At 33.0% G+C, this 17,612-nt stretch overlaps 1 protein-coding gene across 2 annotated transcripts in view; it reads left to right on the top strand.

The window, feature by feature from the left end:
• The window catches only part of LOC124366307, a 117,651-nt gene that overhangs the window by 38,384 nt on the left and 61,655 nt on the right, over window positions 1-17,612 (top strand). For both annotated transcript variants that reach the window (XM_046822749.1, XM_046822748.1), the window contains 9 exons: window positions 2,007-2,042; window positions 2,530-2,639; window positions 5,326-5,550; window positions 6,750-6,834; window positions 8,265-8,333; window positions 8,531-8,680; window positions 14,048-14,220; window positions 14,334-14,549; window positions 15,041-15,113. In XM_046822749.1, the coding sequence (XP_046678705.1) occupies window positions 2,007-2,042; window positions 2,530-2,639; window positions 5,326-5,550; window positions 6,750-6,834; window positions 8,265-8,333; window positions 8,531-8,680; window positions 14,048-14,220; window positions 14,334-14,549; window positions 15,041-15,113 (1,137 nt within the window). The remainder of the gene's footprint in view (window positions 1-2,006; window positions 2,043-2,529; window positions 2,640-5,325; window positions 5,551-6,749; window positions 6,835-8,264; window positions 8,334-8,530; window positions 8,681-14,047; window positions 14,221-14,333; window positions 14,550-15,040; window positions 15,114-17,612) is intronic.

Genomic DNA, 17,612 nt, shown 5'->3' with positions numbered 1-17,612 from the left:
AGTTCACAATCTCAATCTAGGATAACAAATCACATCTATAACTTATAAAGCTTATTATTTATGTGTTCTACAACAACCTGTGTGTCACCTCAATGGTTGGAATAAATTCCAATCATCCCCTACCACCTACCTACCCCCTTTCCTATACTTGTTATAGTTCTGTACCTGTGACTATGCAAGAACACAGTCCTGTGAACTGTCCACATTTACACATGTAATAGTTTAAATTGAGATTTTTTCCACTATAAAAATCATGTGATGGCTATTTAACCTTTCTACACATAATGTAGATATGGTGGAAAAGGTTGGTTCAATGCGAATGTTGTTTAGCTTTTTCGCTCAATGAAACTAAAATTGACATGGCTATTGGTTGTTTTGGTTTAACAAATGAAGCATATTCATAAAGTAAGGACCGTTTGGTCACAGGAAAAAAAACTCATTAGAAACACATTTTATTGGCATATTTAGTTAGCTACAAATCTACTTCACTTATCTACATAATTGCCATTAAATCATAAGCATTTTTCGCATTGTTGCATTCGAGCATTTGAAGCATTTTTCAGCTTCTTTAACCTCTCTCCATAGAAGCTTGCCACCTGAGAGCTGAACCAGTTGATGCCGTTCTTCAATTCCTCCTCTGTTTCAAAACATTATCCACCGAGCCACCGTTTTAAGTACAAGAAGGTAGTAGCTAGGTACAAGGTCAGGACTGTACTGTGGGTGGTCAAACAGTTGCTAATGAAAATCTTGAATTTTCTCCCTAGTTTTGGCAGCAATGTGAGGACGTGCTTTATAATGAAGGAGGATTACGTTATATGACAGTTTCCCACATCGTTTGTTCTGGATAGCATGTCTCAGTTTGTTAAGCTTTTCACAGTACACATCACTGTAATTGTTGTCCAACTTTCTATCAAATGTACCTAAAGAACACCCTTTATGTCCCAAAAAATGGTAGCCAGCAATTTTCGATTTGTGTTCGGAGTTTGGTTAAACTTTTTAGGTTTTGGTGAAGATGAGTGTAGCCACTGCATCGATTGCTGTTTTTTTCTGAACTGATATAGAATATCCACATCTCATCCCTGGTAACAATGGGAGAAAATTAGTTCTCCCCATCTAATGGTAAAGGCCCAAAATCTCTCACCCACTGGACATTATTTGCTCTTTGTGGTGGTCGGTCAGCAGTTTTGGTACCCATTTTGCACACAATCTGTGGTAACCGAGGTTTTCCGTGATAATATTGTAGACAGTAGTGCGTCCAAATTTAGGAAATTGTTCAGCTAGGCCATTAATCGTCAAACGACAATCAGATCGCAGTTTTTGGTCTAATTGCGAAACAATTTCATCGGTGAGGATACTGGATCTGCCATTCCGCACTTCATGTAATTCAATTTTAATAGAGCACTCTAAATATTTAGAAATAATAGTTTTAATCACTAGGTCTTAGGAGCAAATGGGGATCTTTTCTGTACGCAATAGTGTTTTATGAGCTTGAAAATACAATTATGTGCCTAGACAATGAATTGTTCAAAGAACAATCAAAATGTTTTTTATCATACGGAAAACAACGTATAAGTTTTATTTGATTTTTATCATATAACTCGTTATAGTAACACTGCATGCAACATATATGTGGTTATAGTTCACACATTACTTTTTATGCTTGTTTTAAAATGTCGTCAGAATTTCCATTTCACAATATCCATTGTATTCTTCAAGTTCTTCCATTAATAGAGGTTTATAAGATTGGCACTAGCAACTGGAGGGTCAACCTGTCTGTTGGTTGCAACACAACAGTAGCAGTTATAGCTAGCTTAATGTGGAATAACCTTAATTATGAGTCAGAATTGGATTTGTAGATTACCTAAGTATGTTAGTCAATATGTAGATTGAAAATAAAGTTTTATGAGTTAAGTTTTGCTTAAATTATCATACAAAATTAAACATTTCCCCTTATGGTCAAGATTTGATTTAAATTTCTTTTAATATTAATCTTTATTCTTTTTCAGGTCAGAAGGATTGATGAATTGTTTCAAAATGATGATGTGAGTAAACATGTACAAATTTCTGTATTTTAATTAATTAATATTTTTATTTAAAATAACAATTAAGTGATAAAGGTTAGGGGAGTTTTTTTGGGAAAAGATGTAGCAAAATTATCCCCCTCAGTAATTGCCCTTAGTTCAAGTTGGCCCTACACTAAGAGAATGTGAATAGCGAAATTACACATTATAAAATTGTAATACTATCTATGTCTTAAAATCAATGGCATACATGGCTTTAAAAGTACCAATGGAAAGATTTAAAAAATTCAAATACAATAAAAATGCATTTTGTAATAAATTAATGAAATATATGAGTCTTTAGTGGGTGGGGTAGTAGGTTGGTAGCAATTTACCCTTTTTAATATTGCTACTTTTATCATGACAAAACTGAGGCAAAGCATTAGACAATAGGATAAGAGGTAAGTATATGGCGCAAATAGTTAATGTGAACCTATTACAGTACTAAACCTTGTTACATGTGTTGCAGTATTCCATGTCACCATGTGAGGTGTTACACTCTGTGCACTCTGGAAAGCCAATATATTACAACGGGTCTGGACATTACTATAGAAGTCACCAAGAGACCTCAGACAGGAAGTAAGCGTATTGCTCTGTAGTACTCAGAAAGGAAATAAGTAAAGTATCTGTAGTAACAATTCAGGAACCATTTAAATGGAGTTTTTAGCAGTAAAGCACCATAACTGATTTTAAAATCTAAATTTAAAGTAGTCTTTTGGTTAAATAAATGTGCTCTATTACAAGACTAGTGTTACATGTTTAAACTAAGTTTTTTAAGAATTCAGAAAAGTGAACTATTGGTTATCTGAGGAGGTGGCAAGTTTTTTATAAAAGAGTACAGTATGCCTATTCTAAATTGAGTTGAAAGTTATGATAAGTTTAAATTTTTGATGTATTTACAACTAGATTTTTTTTCCTTATAGTATTGATACGCCATATTTAAGCATATGTATAAATCTTGCTCATCTGCTGTGTTAGTGAGAATGAATGTGGTGTCATCTGCATACGTAAGCAAGTGCTGAGGTAGTCCAAATATTGTGGAAAATGTTTAACCCTGGAACTGGCGGTCATATTTCTCTCAGTGGCAGAGTGTTTTTGGTACTTCATACATTGCCGTATATTTATTTTATTATTACATGTTTACTATAAAGTACCTATGTCATATTATATATTTCTTTATTCAGCATTGTTCAAGGAACATTTTTCACATAATATAATTAAAACAAAAAAATTCCCTTATTCTACCTCTTCATGAAAAATAATTTTCTTTAGAAAAAATAAAAATTAGTTCAAAGTTTTTGATTTGTAAAATTATTGTTGTTAGTGATATGCAAAATTCAAAATATAAAAAAGGAAGAGCATTTAATTCTGAGTAAAAATAAAACAACACATAGTTTATAAGGTATTTATTTTTACATGTGGTAAACGATACAAAAATCATACACTGACATTCGAAAGTGCTACTTACCAACAAAAGTAAGAACTTCAAAACTCACTTGGATTTGTATAATCTTGTAACTATTAGTTTATATTAATTTTTTATTTTTTTTATTTTTTATTATATATTTTTTTAATTATGTTCTGAGTAAATGTCTAAATCGGAATCCTAATCCTTGCTTATTTCATGTACAACTAGTTCTCGAATGTCACTTGAACGATCGCGGAAATTACGATCCATTACGTAAACACATACAAAAAACTTACATTATTGTGTTATATACACACACCCATCATTACAACTAACTCAAACAAACAATAAACCAGACAGAACACCATGCAGCTGACGAAATAACAATAGCCGAATGAACCAGTTGACTCACGCTGCGTGCGCAACTAGCGCGGTACGCGGGAGATGGTAAACAAACAGTTTAGAGATTATAAAACATATGGACGTATAACGAAAACGATAAAATTATTTATTAGTGTATTATTTACATAAATTGAACCTTTCTCTTTTGATTGGTATCAATGTACAGCTAGTTTTCGAATGTCACTTGAACGATCGCGGAAATTACGATCCATTACGTAAACACGCACAAAAAACTTACTATTATTGTGTCATATACACAACCATCATTACAACGAACTCAAACAAACAATAAACCAAACAGAACACCATGCAACTGACGAAATAACAATAGCCGAATGAACCAGTTGTCTCTCGCTGCGCGCAAAACTAGCGCGGTACGCGGGAAAAAGTAAACAAACAGTTCAGATATTATAAAACGTATGGACGTGTAACGAAACGATAAAATTATTTGTTAGTGTATTATTTACATAAATTGAACCTTCCTCTTTCGATTGGTATCAATACCGATACTCTTTGATCCAGTTTTAAGTACGTAATATTGAGAAATAAAAGACGTATTAAAACGCCCGATATCGGGCGCTGCCATCTAGGATGCGACTAAAACGCCCGATATCGGGCGTTTGCCAGTTCCAGGGTTAATGAATAAAATGAACAGGATAGCACCCAGAACTAACCCCTGGGGAACGCCTCCATTAATTTCTTTTGGGCTGGATTTCACATTCTGCCATGTTTTGTTTGCTGTACAATTTTAATTCTACCACTTGGCTACGTTTGTTCAGCTATGAGGTGAACCCTTTTTTTTTGCTGTTCCCGTCATGCCCAGTGATTTCAATTTAGAAAGTACAAGATCATGTCCAAGAGAGACAAAAGCATTACTAAAATCTAATAATATTCCTGTAGTTAGACTCCCTTTGACAAATTGATCTAAAACATGTACTTTGAGACTGATTAGTGCTGATGTTGTTGATGTACCTTTTCTAAATACATGTTGTTTGCTTGTTATTGGATTTTTTTTCTCTAGCTGTTTTACCGGTCTTGCAAGAACTACCTTTTCTATCACTTTGGAAAGTTTGATACAAGATATGTGTCTGTAGTTTCTAATATCTACTGTGGAACCTTTTTTATGTTTTGGTTATTCATGATTATAACATTTGTATGTTTTAAGCTTTAAATCTGCTGCTTTAAAACAGATTGAGTTTGGATGTAATAGAATATTAAAACCTGTAGAAGTTTAGTTCAGCTTTCTATGGGTTTCTCTCTTTTAGTTGATTTCTGAAAAAAGTATATGTTTTATACGATTTGCTATCATATGTTATAGAAAAAGTATTAGATAGTTGTTTTATTAACAAACTTATGTAAAACAGTACTATCTTTGGGAAGCCCATTAATTTCTTTGTTTTAGCTGTGTATATTACTTAACACACAGAAATTACATGTCAAACCATGTTTGCTTAGATACCTGCTGTGTGTGAAGCCCTTGTGCAGTGCAAGAGCATACGTTGTGCTGTCAAACCCCTCAAACTTCTTCGAGTCATCATCGCCCAAACACAACCACGAGGCTGACCTCTGCTATCGTGACAGGCTTGTGTTCGTCCATAGCGTGCGCAGTCGTGTCCTTAGTGAGGCCACACCTGTCGATACCATCTTGGAGCAGGAAGTTATGTTGACACCACACACTGTGTAAGCGCAACCATATAGGAAAATTTAGATTTTTTGTGAACTCATGCATTTTTAAAAAGATCCTCTATATCAACTATTATCATGCATTTTTAAAAGATCCTCTATATCAACTATTATACGCTTGAGTTTTATCAATCTGGTGGAGTTGCATGTACTCCACATGTCATCAGATTAATCATAGAAGTGATTGATGGTGCACTAATAAAGGATGATATTATAAAGTTTCCTTGAGCTGCAAAATAAGCAGAGCCAAACGTGTTAACTTGATTTCTTTCAGAATTGATGTATATATTTCCAGTCTAAAACTGCTTAATAACTGTTGAATACAGAACTGTATTCAACCCATGCCTCATCCTTGAATGAATGAGGCCCAGATGGTTTTAAAGGCATAACTATCAATAGTCCTTAGGAACCATTAGAACCAGTGGGTCACAAATTATCTATGCCTTTGTCCTTTTGTGCTGATAGTGTACATTTTAAGTTTTATACAATACTTTTATAACAATGATTGTTTAGTTAGTGAAGTTGTTCAACATATGGAACTGCATGATGAGTTTCAACTGCTGAACTGTACTTTCTGGTAGATGATTGTAATGGTTTATGTATTTGACGAGATGAAATTAAATAACATTAGTGGAAGTAATAAAATGCAATTAGGAGATAAAAGTGTTATAAGTTTATTAGAATCATTTCAACAATTTTTGTAGATAATAAGACTTAAATTTGAAAAACGATTACGGGAGAAATTAAAACACAGTATAGAATGCTTTATTTTTAAAACTAGTGGGTAATGATTAAATATGTTGTCCATTAGACGATATGTTTTCTTATGGCTAAGGGTGGTTTTAAAAGTTTTAGAAGGCCGCTCTAACTGGCAAAATTTCCTTTAATGGTTATGAAACGAAATTGTTTAACCTTTTAAATCTTAGTTACTAATAAAACAGCAATTATCAAATTCCGAATCAAGAATTGAGACCACAATTTTGTTATCAGTATCTGATTCGAATTTATTTTGCATGGGTCCATACCAATGTATATATATATATATATATAATGTACTACATTAATTTGGAAACATGTGACAAATTAGTCATGGGAGCTAAAAATCATAAATTTTGTAACCATCATTCAGTAGTAATTGGTATCTTTTCTCTTAATGTTGTTTTCTTGCAACATAAATGCAATTGTTTTCTGTTCAGGAAATCTCACGGAGCAGCAGACTTGTCTAAGGATCCTTCCATCAAAAACATGATGTACAGATTACGAAAATCCAAAAATATTGAGGTAAGTACTTTGCCCTATTGTAAACGGATGAAGGTTCATGCTGTGATATATACTTAAGTTCAAATTGACATCTACTTATGGCCCAGGTTAAATTTTCAAACCTTTGCACTCAACAGGCCATTAAGTGTGGTCCAAACTTATCTCTTGCACAACTGAAGTTGGAATTACAGGTAGTTGTCCTTTCAGGTAGTGGCCCTGCTGGGTTCTGCATTACCTTTTGGCGCTTGCGTAACCATGTACATTTCTTCAACTCATATTTAAATGGCATTATTTGACTTCGGCTCTTTAACCCATTGCGGATCACTGAAAAGCTGGGCTGGTCACGTAGCGGCCGGGCCTAACGGCACGATGATGAACGGCGGATGACGAGCTCAGGTCGCAAAAGCGGTCTGCTTTTATGTTTCCCTCCAAATAGTTCTTTTAATGTCTGATAGATCGGGCGATCGTCTTCGTTTGTCAACTAAGAGTGTTTAACAACGGTGTACGTTTAGAGTTTTCAAAAGTTTTATAAATATCCTACAGATCGCAGTTGTATGTCGAAGTTGAAAAATCATTCATATGAGTTTACTCTCTGCTTTTTAGCGCTTCTGATTGGGTGTTTTCCTCAGTTGTTACTATAATACTTTTGAGGTTAGTGACACAACTAAAAGACGCTGACGCACATGTTGGCGGGTTTAGTCTAGACAATGACCCGGATGTTGCAATCGCTTCGCCCGAGCCGCTTTATTTAGACTATGATTCAAACATCATCCCTGCCACCCTGGAACCTTGCTCGTGTGTTATCGTTCCTACATCACGGATACCCCAGCAGGCCCATGTTCCATCTGTACGAATACCTTCACAGCTGAATTTTCTAATATACAATAGTGAGCGATACGATGTGGCGCACCATTGCTGTTCGTGCGGCTGCTGACCTTAAATTAATTCGTGCCCGCTGGTGCCCGCGCGCCACAACACGTTCCGCAATGGGTTAAATGACTGATGTTTAAATGCAAACTTTTTCAATTGATTAATTATTACTTGCTCTTAAACATGCCAAATTAGCATGTAATTTAAGTTATAGGTTAACCTATTTTATAGCCATTTTTGTTTGCGAAATAAAAATATAATTAGTCTGAAATGGGTCTCTAATATCAACAGACTGTAAACTCGTTTCCACTGAGTAGGGTTCTATTATTTGTATTCTAACAATATAGCCATTTCGTCAGTGTTGAGCTTAAATAATGTTTTTGTATTTTTAATTGTACATTTAAATGCTTAGTTTTCTAACTTGTTATATTTTTGAATATTCTGAAGAAAAATTGTGATTTTATGTATTTGTTTTTAAGTAAATACTGTAACAAATTCATATTTTTGTAAAAATTTGTTAATAATGTGTTATACTCTGAAGAAGTTAAGTTAATGCTAATATTGTTGTGTAAATGTTTCAGGAACAGTTAGAAGATCATGTTATAGAAGACATTGATGACAAGACAGACCAAGAGAGTATCATGAGTGAGGTAATTGGTCTTCTATATAATTTAAGAAAGCATTTGAGCTCTTTTAGATTAAATATAGTAGTTTTTTATTCAGACATATATAAGTGAAAATTGAAAGGGTTTTACGTTTTAATCCCTTTCTAAGTATCGTTGATTAGAAATATTAGCATTCTTATTAGGATATTGTATGCTTAATAAATGTAACCTATTGTTTATAGGATTCCTACTTGAATTTGGATGAGCTAAAGGACAGGTGTAATGTGGATGATGTCATCCATGAGAATGGATCTGTGGAGGACACAGACTGGGAACAGGAATACACGGAGGAGGAATATTTGGATGAGGACAGACCGGAACATCTGGACCGTGTAAGTGATTTTCTCCGCATTTCTCTGCATTGTTACGAACCACCAGTTGTGTTTCCCCCAATCTGGCAAAATTTTAATGTGGTAAAGTACACCCTTTCATACCCAACACTCTTACATCCGAAATTTTGTATTGAACTCATTACACGGGAACACTCGTATTACAATTTTTAGTAATATAAATATATTCAAGTTATACTAGAGAGCAATGCTTTTAGCATTATTAGTAGCATGTGATGTTGTATAAAAATATAAACTTGTACGCAATATCAAAGTGTGGTATGAAGGGCAGAGAGATGACTGTAGTGCAGTCATTGAAGCGAAAAATACGGTCTTACCTCCGAATTTTTTTACTGTGAACCGATTTGCATGAAATTTTGGAATTAGGCTCATCTTACCCTTAACTTCAAAAGTGAAAATAATCTGAACTCCGCCTATTATTTTTAAGGGGTGTAAACAACCCCTTAATGGAAAAATCGACATTGAGCCATTTTATCGCTACAAAACATGTTTAATAGTAAGTGGTGAAATTTTAAAGTGTTTTCTAACACAATTATCTCATATTAAAATCACTTTCAACCCCTTGAAAATCTTACAACCCTTGCAAACAACCCCTAAATTGAAAAAATCACAAAAAAATACTTTGGTATGACATAAAAAGATGTAAGTATAAAGTAATATTTTATATTCTCTATAATAATTATCAAATTTTTAACCCCCTTTCAACCCTTGAAATCTACCTCTTGATAAAAAATTGTTAAAAATTGTTTTGATAAAATGAAAAGGATTTAAATATTATTCCACACTCTCGAAAATGATTATCATATTATTCCACACTCTCGAAAATGATTATCATATTATTAAGCTTTTCTACCCTTAAAACTATTCCTAAATTAAAACAGTAAATATATATGATTACATATTTCAAAATAATTTAATTTAGAGTAAAAAATTGCCATTTATTGAATAATATATTTACAAATTTTATAAAATTCACTCAAATGTGTTATATATACATATAAGAACGTTGGTATGTATTCATGCCTACGTTTCCAAAATATATGAGCCATATTATGTATATATATATATATATATACACATTACAATAGTTTTGGATCTCTATTATACTGCGTACTTTCACATTGCTCAAAATATTCACAGTCCGAAATTTTCAGTTACTAAGCAGAAAAAAATATGATAAGTTTTTTGACCATAACTCCTTCAATTTTCATGCTATCACAATTTTAAAAAACCATTTTAAAGGTAATTAAAAGAGCTACAACATCCTTCATTGCAATATATAGTAAAAAACCTTTTTCTCAAACGGTGAAGGGTTAAAGGGCTTAAGAGAGGCTGCTACGCGCTCTTTAACCCTTTCAGTGCCAGACATTCTCCCTAGTGCGCGTAGAAGAAGAGCCAGGCTATAATTGCCAATTTTTCAGCAGTTTGCAAAAACTGTCACAGTTTTGTTATTTATTTATGAAAATTGTTACTTTTTGTTTTGTTTTGCTCTAAACAATGTGCTTTAAATTAATACTGGAAAATAAATTTACTACAACGTGCATTAAAAATATAAAACTAGAAAAACTTTTTACTTACATAAAATTTTATGATGAATTTTTCAGTTTGGTGTAAATATAAGGCCAGTAAAAAAATCCTTATTCACTAAATTGAGTATGTATTTGAACCTCCACATACTTTTGAACACATACACAAAAAAGTTTTACATCTATCTTCAAAAATAAAGGTTTTTATCATTGTTTTTAAAAAATAACGCGTATTTGGATTTTTCGCACATCTTGCGGTACTTTGGGATTATACCGTCCACACCAGTATGAAGAACACAAAAATAAAAATTTTAAGAAATAAACATTATAGAACGAAAAAACAACTCTTTAATTACAAAATTACAAACTTACAACGATTATCAATTGTTAATGGGGTCAGATTCCGTTATATGCCCCCAACGCTTAAACGTTTTTCAATGAACTTATAAAACGATGTAATTAAGTAACAGAACTAATATTCCATTTATCAACAAGCATTTCCAGGTATTGTGATCGGTATTATTGTCGCTGTTATCTTATCTTTCTCGAGAATCCCGATTACGGCAGGTCGCTTATCTTTCTCGAGAATCCCGATTACGGCACGTTATCTACTAGACCGCTCGACTTTGACCCTGTCTGAGGATGGGGAGGGGTTTGCGATAAGACAATTCCTGTTTTATATTGACGAAATATTGTTCTAAGCTAATCTAGTAATCAGTATAATCAAAATGTCAAATAACGATTCATGTTTGGGTGTGGTCGGTATAATCCCAAAGTACCCATCTTGCTAAACACTCTCCGTTTCACTATCACTCACAACAACATTACTATCGTCTTCTAACACTCTCCGTACAGTGTTTTCACTAAGAGGTGATGCAATACGCTTCATTTTGTAAAAATTTTACAACAATAAACGAAACAACAAGTTAGCTCGCAATCGGCGAAACTGCGTAGTTGGTTAGTAAACAACAGACGACAGCTGACTCAGACTAGCGACGTTCACAGCCACTTGATTTTGTTTTATTTATAACACTAATGTAATGGAAATACATTCAACTGAATGTTTTCTATTAGTTTATATCTTTATAAATACAATTATAACAACATTTGGATTGTTTAGATATTTTTTTGTATTTTTTACGAATATTTTAAAACACGTCCGTGTAGTCGGACGCTGGCTCTTCTTGCACATTTTATGTACGTCCGTGTAGTCGGACGTTGGCACTGAAAGGGTTAAACAATCATATTTCCGTCAATTTTTGTTTGACAGAAAAATCTAAAAATCCAAATTGTTTGTCAGAAATATACCTACATTTTTCATCCCTACACTTTTATACGTATATGTCGTCATTTTTTAGATATTATGAAAAAAGGTGTTTTTAAAAAAAATTGAATCTTTTTTTAATCGTGACCTTTTTGAAAAATATGTGTCTTGAAGCAGCCAAACTGATAAAATCTATCAAAATCTTCATAATAAAGTAGATTCTAGGCAGAATACGATTAATTTTAATTTTGGTGGAAATGGCACTTATGAAACCCATTGATTTAAAAGAAAAAACATTAGATGCTCCTCTTATTTGCAATACAGCTCACTTATTTTACGTGCAAAAGACTTTTAATAGTGCTCATTTTAAAGCTTATTTCAAGCACTATAAAACTCTTTTTTATTAGAATGCCTAAAATGCATCTGCTCGCCGCTAGATGGCATTGACCACATCGATTAAATTTCAGACAAAATAAAAAACGGCTTTGATTTTTAATATCTAGCTTAATATTGCCGTTCATTGTTGTACCTGCTACAATTGTGTTCTTTATACAATTTTCGATAAAACGTATATTTTTGGAGATATTTGCAAAAAACCGATGAAAAACGTAAAAAAATTGCGAATTTTCAATTGCCAATAACTTGAAAAGTATTGGATTTTTCAAAAAACGTTATAGATGTTTTTTTGCTTAAAATTAGGCCTTCTATCAATATCCGAGGTTATTTGGAAAAAAATAAATTCACCCCCGAGAAGGGGTGGCAACCACCCCCAGGGTGGTTGCGGAGTTCAAATCATTTTCACTTTTGAAGTTAAGGGTAAGATGAACCTAATTCCAAAATTTTATGCAATTCGGTTCACAGTAAAAAAATTCGGAGCAATAATGCTTCAATGACTGCACTACTGACCTTGAATGTAAAAGTGTTATCGTACTATGTTCTGATTGGTGGCTATATATCAGCAACTGTACAATGTTAGTGTCAAATTCCTAGATGCTGAAAACACAAAACATGATACATGGTGCAGTTTTAGTTCTATACTGCTTTTTATTATACCTAAATTTACTAATCCGGATTATTCCGTATTCGGATTACCCAACTTTACTTTAGTTTGAATATTGGTGCTTTTACTATATTTTAAACCAAACATTAGTCACAAGTTGTTTGTGCAGCTCATTCAAAATATTCTGTCAGTAACTAACACTTTAATGTTTTATTGCAGAACAATAATATAATATTAAAAATAAACACTTGTGTTCCTGTGGACTGATAACTATACAATTAGACCACAGATAATGTTTGCATATTTTTTGCTATATCTGACAATGTAGTACTGTAGTACAAATTATATTTAATACAACAAATTAAATATGCACATTTAAGTCAGTCAATCTGTTAAAAATTGTTTCCGCAAAATGTCACTTAATTTGTTTTTTTGCGTAAAGTTTTAATGAAACAAAATCTATGCTAACAAATTGCTTGATAATGGGGTTTTCACATAGTTTTTATGTTTCTCATGTGAGTTTAATAGCTTAATCAACTCCTATTCACTTGTCAGCTTTTGTGGTTTCAATTTAATCCTCCAACTGCCATTCAACGGATATCCATTGTTTGTTTTTGTTTCTTAAAACGCAATCAATGGATATCACCCGCCCGCTTAATCTCATTTGTGATAATATGTAAACAATCAATTATCGAAGTGATTCATACACCATTGGAAAGGTAAAGAGTTGCCAAACACAGAGCACTGGATTTTTATTGCTCTATGACAGCGGTGTAATTTTAGAATGACGTTACCATTTTCGTCTTTGCAGAACAAATAATGTCACCCACTTTTTTGTTCTTGTAAGTGTTTTATAGTTTTATGACATAATATTACTATATCTATTTATATACAATACTATAATAATCTATGACCTTTAAGTTATTATAAAATTTTACAAAACCCCAGAACATTATTAGAATAACTGTTTTATCAGGTAATTATCCATTTTTTTTAGAAACATTATAACAATTTTGGTTTTTAATAACAATAAAAAATAAAAATCTTAAGTTTTCTCAAATATTTACTATTATAGCATTCTCTAGTTTATTGTAAATAACATGAGACATAGTTTACATTTTATAAGAGTTTATAAACATTTAAAAATGTTATGTGTTTTTGATCACAAAACCCACGTTTCTTGTACTACTTTCAGTTTATGCGCTAAAACTAATTTATTCACCCAAAGACTAATACAAAACTATACATTTTCTGCAACCAGACTAAATTTGTAACATTTAGGTTATCTTGGAATTAGAAATTTATATACTTCACTGTATTTTCCAGGCACACCACTCCTCCTTAAATAATTTGTACTTAATTGCTTTTCACCTCATATTTGAATGTGTGTGGGTTTTTGTCCAAACATTAAAAGAATACATTTGTTATAGGAATGCGACTATACATACATTTTATGTATAGTTCCAGTCCATAATTATTTTATATATTTTCCAAATTACTTTAAAAAAACCTTTTTGATTTATAAGTTCTTTCTGATCAAGTTTTATGCTCTGTTCTAGCAAAAGGACGAAAAACTTAAAAACAACTTGAAGAAAGAGTTGACAAATATATTCGAGAAGCCTTACGGCAAATATCCACCTTCGGAGAAACTGGCCAGTCGCAGCAAAAATTCTATAGTCCATAATGGGGAGGGATATTACTACCACTACGCCTATGCCAAGGGAGATATTCAGTAAGTCTTACTAGTATGTGAGTGGTAACTAAACAGTTTTGTGAAATTCTTGATCTCATTACGATAATATTAGAGAAGTATGAGCTGTACGGTTGAAGTATGGTTTGTGTCAGGTACATGCGGTGTACTGAGAGCCAGTGTAAGGCCCGCGGGTGGATGCCTTCGAACAATCCTGGTGAGCCGGTCATCCCTACCAGGGGTAGTCCCGTACACAATCACCAGCCCAACTTCACCCGGCGCAAGCAGCTTCTGTTTGTACACAGGTGCAAGTTGCGAGCTGCAAACGAGACTCTGTCGATAAACGAGATATGGGACGCTGAAGCTGCTCGGTAATTATGTTGTGCTCTCATAATGTTATCGAGGAGGAGATGCGTCGAATATAAATTTTGTGTTCATAGAAATCAAATTAAAAAAGTTTCAGAAACTGTTCCTTTGATTTCTTGAACTGTTTTGTAATCACTTTTGAGCGAAGATTTTGATTTATTATGGCCTGTTGGAAGAGATTACCATTTAAATTGCCCCATGTCCTACTATCGCAATGTGTTGGGAAAGGCCACAAATAAAACTAAAATTAAGCAATCTTTAATTACTCTAATAATCATTTCCTGAATCATTGAATTATTTTTCTTTACAATTCAGTTTCCAAGCTATTATTATTGGTTACATCATGTTTCTAAATGTGTTAGAAAATCAGATACTGGTGTCTGCTCAGTGCTTACTTCTTATGTTTGTGTCTATTTTACTGCTTTGTAAACATTTTGTAAGTCTAAACAGAAGCGGCAGTTCTCTGCAATGTTTGTGACAAGATGATACGTTTCAGAGATCCTGTGACTGCTAGTCAGGTGTCTGCTCAGAATGTCAAGTCTCAAATGAAAAGATATCGCTCGGAGAGTGTAAGTGTTTACATCTTCATTCATTATATAATAACTATCCACGTATTATTTTTTCATGTTAAATTTTGAGTCACTGAACTGCCCTCATATATATTAAGGACACAAAGAACTTCCTGGATCGTTAATGTACACCAACCTACTCTGCTCTTATGCCTCATGCACATGAGAAATTCTTGGACCAGAGACCAAACAACACATTTGCTGGAACAGATATCAACAATTCTGGTTGACTCATCACTACTTGTAACAACTACAGTTTCTCAATAACATCCTCAAAAAAGACTTCAAAACTTGTCAAGTCCAACCTATACTAAATGCCTCCTTTAATTCCCCAAACTACTGTGTTTAGGCAGCTGTCTAATTAAAAACAATTCTTGCTCATCCCAAAGTTCCTGATCCCAACATAACATAGACCACCATAGAACGTGACTCTTATCCACGTGGAAACCAGAAGTGCAAGACTTGTAATGTGCATGAGCTTACAAAGAATTTTAAGAGCTCACTCACCCGAGCGTTCTATTAAATACTTGTGGCACTGAAAATCAGATGTGCAAACACTGTCCTGCTCAGTACATAAACCCAATATCCAATAGCTTACACTCCTACAAACCAACTCGCAGTCCTGTACCAACTTGAATGCAGACACTGTCCTGTTCAATACATATACCTAATATCCAATAGCCTACACTCCTACAAACCATCCTGCAGTCCTGTACCAACTTGAGTGCAGACACTGTCCTGTTCAGTACATAAACCCAGTATCCAATAGCCTACACTCCTACAAACCATCCACAGTCAGAATCAGAATCAGAATCAGAAACATCTTTATTCATATTAATACACATGGTGTACATAAAGAATGGGTGTCAATCCAATATAATTAAATAACATTATTAACATTAACATCATTGTTAACAATAGTAACAGGTCACCAATTCATTATATAATACAATAGTTTCATACTAAAAATTATTAAAAATTACAAATGAAAATTTAAAAAATTAAAGTTAAAGAAACAAAAATGTAATAAACTGTTTTTATCCATGTTTTCCACTATGGATTCAAAAAATTCAGAAAAACGAATACAGGGGAAGGTTAGTTAAATATATTTTTAGTTTAACATTGAATAAATTATTATTTTCCAGTAATTTTATGTAGTTTTGGCAACAAGTTGAAGAATTTAGCTCCCATGTATTTTGGTTTTTTTACAAAAAAATTCCAAATTATGTCGGATTGACTGCCATATTATTTCTATTTCTTGTATTATATGAGTGGTTTTTACCACATTTTTCAATATCATTTATTCGATTTTTCACTGACAGTATAGTGTCATATATGTATGCACTATAGACAGTCATGATTTCTAATTGAGGAAAGTGGTTTTTTACGGATTCATTCCATTGTAAGCCGAGCATAATTACGAATTGCCTTTTTTTGTTACAGTTAGGATTGAATTTAAATTTCTAATTGAAGTTGATCCATATAGGGCAATACCAAAAACAATATGTGAATGAATATGAGAAAAGTATACTGACTTCAAAGTATTGTTTGTACATAATTTTGATATTCTTCGAAGAGCATAAAGACCAGAACCCATTTTTGAAAGTACACTGTCTATGTGTTTATTCCATGACAATGAGCTATCCAATGTTAATCCCAGAAATTTTACCTCCTCGACTTTTGCTATAGAAATTTGATCCATTCGTATACTAGGATTAATTTTGTTTCTACACCGGTTAGTATTAAATTCAATATAGTTTTGTTTTGGTTGGATTTAGAATTAAATTATTATTTTCTTGGAAAAATTGATTTAAATTGGATAGACTAAGAAACGCATCCATTTCAATGTCATACTTAGTTGGTGCGCTTATTCGCAGAGTGGCATCATCAGCATACAAACATAATTTTTCCAATTCAGGAAGACCTTTTAGGTAGCAGAGAAATAGCAGAGGTCCCAATATGGAACCTTGAGGAACCCCAAAAATGGTTTGTTTTTAAATTTGATTTGTAGTTGATACTAAAATTATTTTTAGTGTTTTGGTGAGCTATTTCTACAAATTGTTGCCTATTTTGTAAGTATGATTTAAACCAATTGTATTCATTTTCTTTAATACCTAGTAATGCTAATTTAGACAGTAATGTGGTGTGACAAAAACACTATCAAAAGCCTTATGTAAGTCCATGAACACTCCTATCACTTTATCTCCTCTATCAATAGAATCAATCACGCCTTCTAGAAACTCAGTGGCAGCTGTGACAACAGATTTCCTTTTTCTGAAGCCGTGTTGTATGTTATCAATTAAATCATTTTCTTCTAGATAACTGATCAACTGATCAGCCATTGCCCGCTCAAATATTTTGATATAACTGGTAGCAAAGCAAGTGGCCGATAATTTGCAGCATCCATCTGATCGCCTTTTTTGAAAAGAGTTTAATTTTTGTTATTTTTAAGTTTTTCTGGAAAAATTCCAGATAATAAGGAAGAATTAACTATATGAA

This window comes from Homalodisca vitripennis, chromosome 7 (genome assembly GCF_021130785.1).
Source record: "Homalodisca vitripennis isolate AUS2020 chromosome 7, UT_GWSS_2.1, whole genome shotgun sequence".
Taxonomy (NCBI): Eukaryota; Metazoa; Arthropoda; class Insecta; order Hemiptera; family Cicadellidae; genus Homalodisca; species Homalodisca vitripennis.
This window is presented reverse-complemented; position numbering and strand designations above follow the sequence as displayed.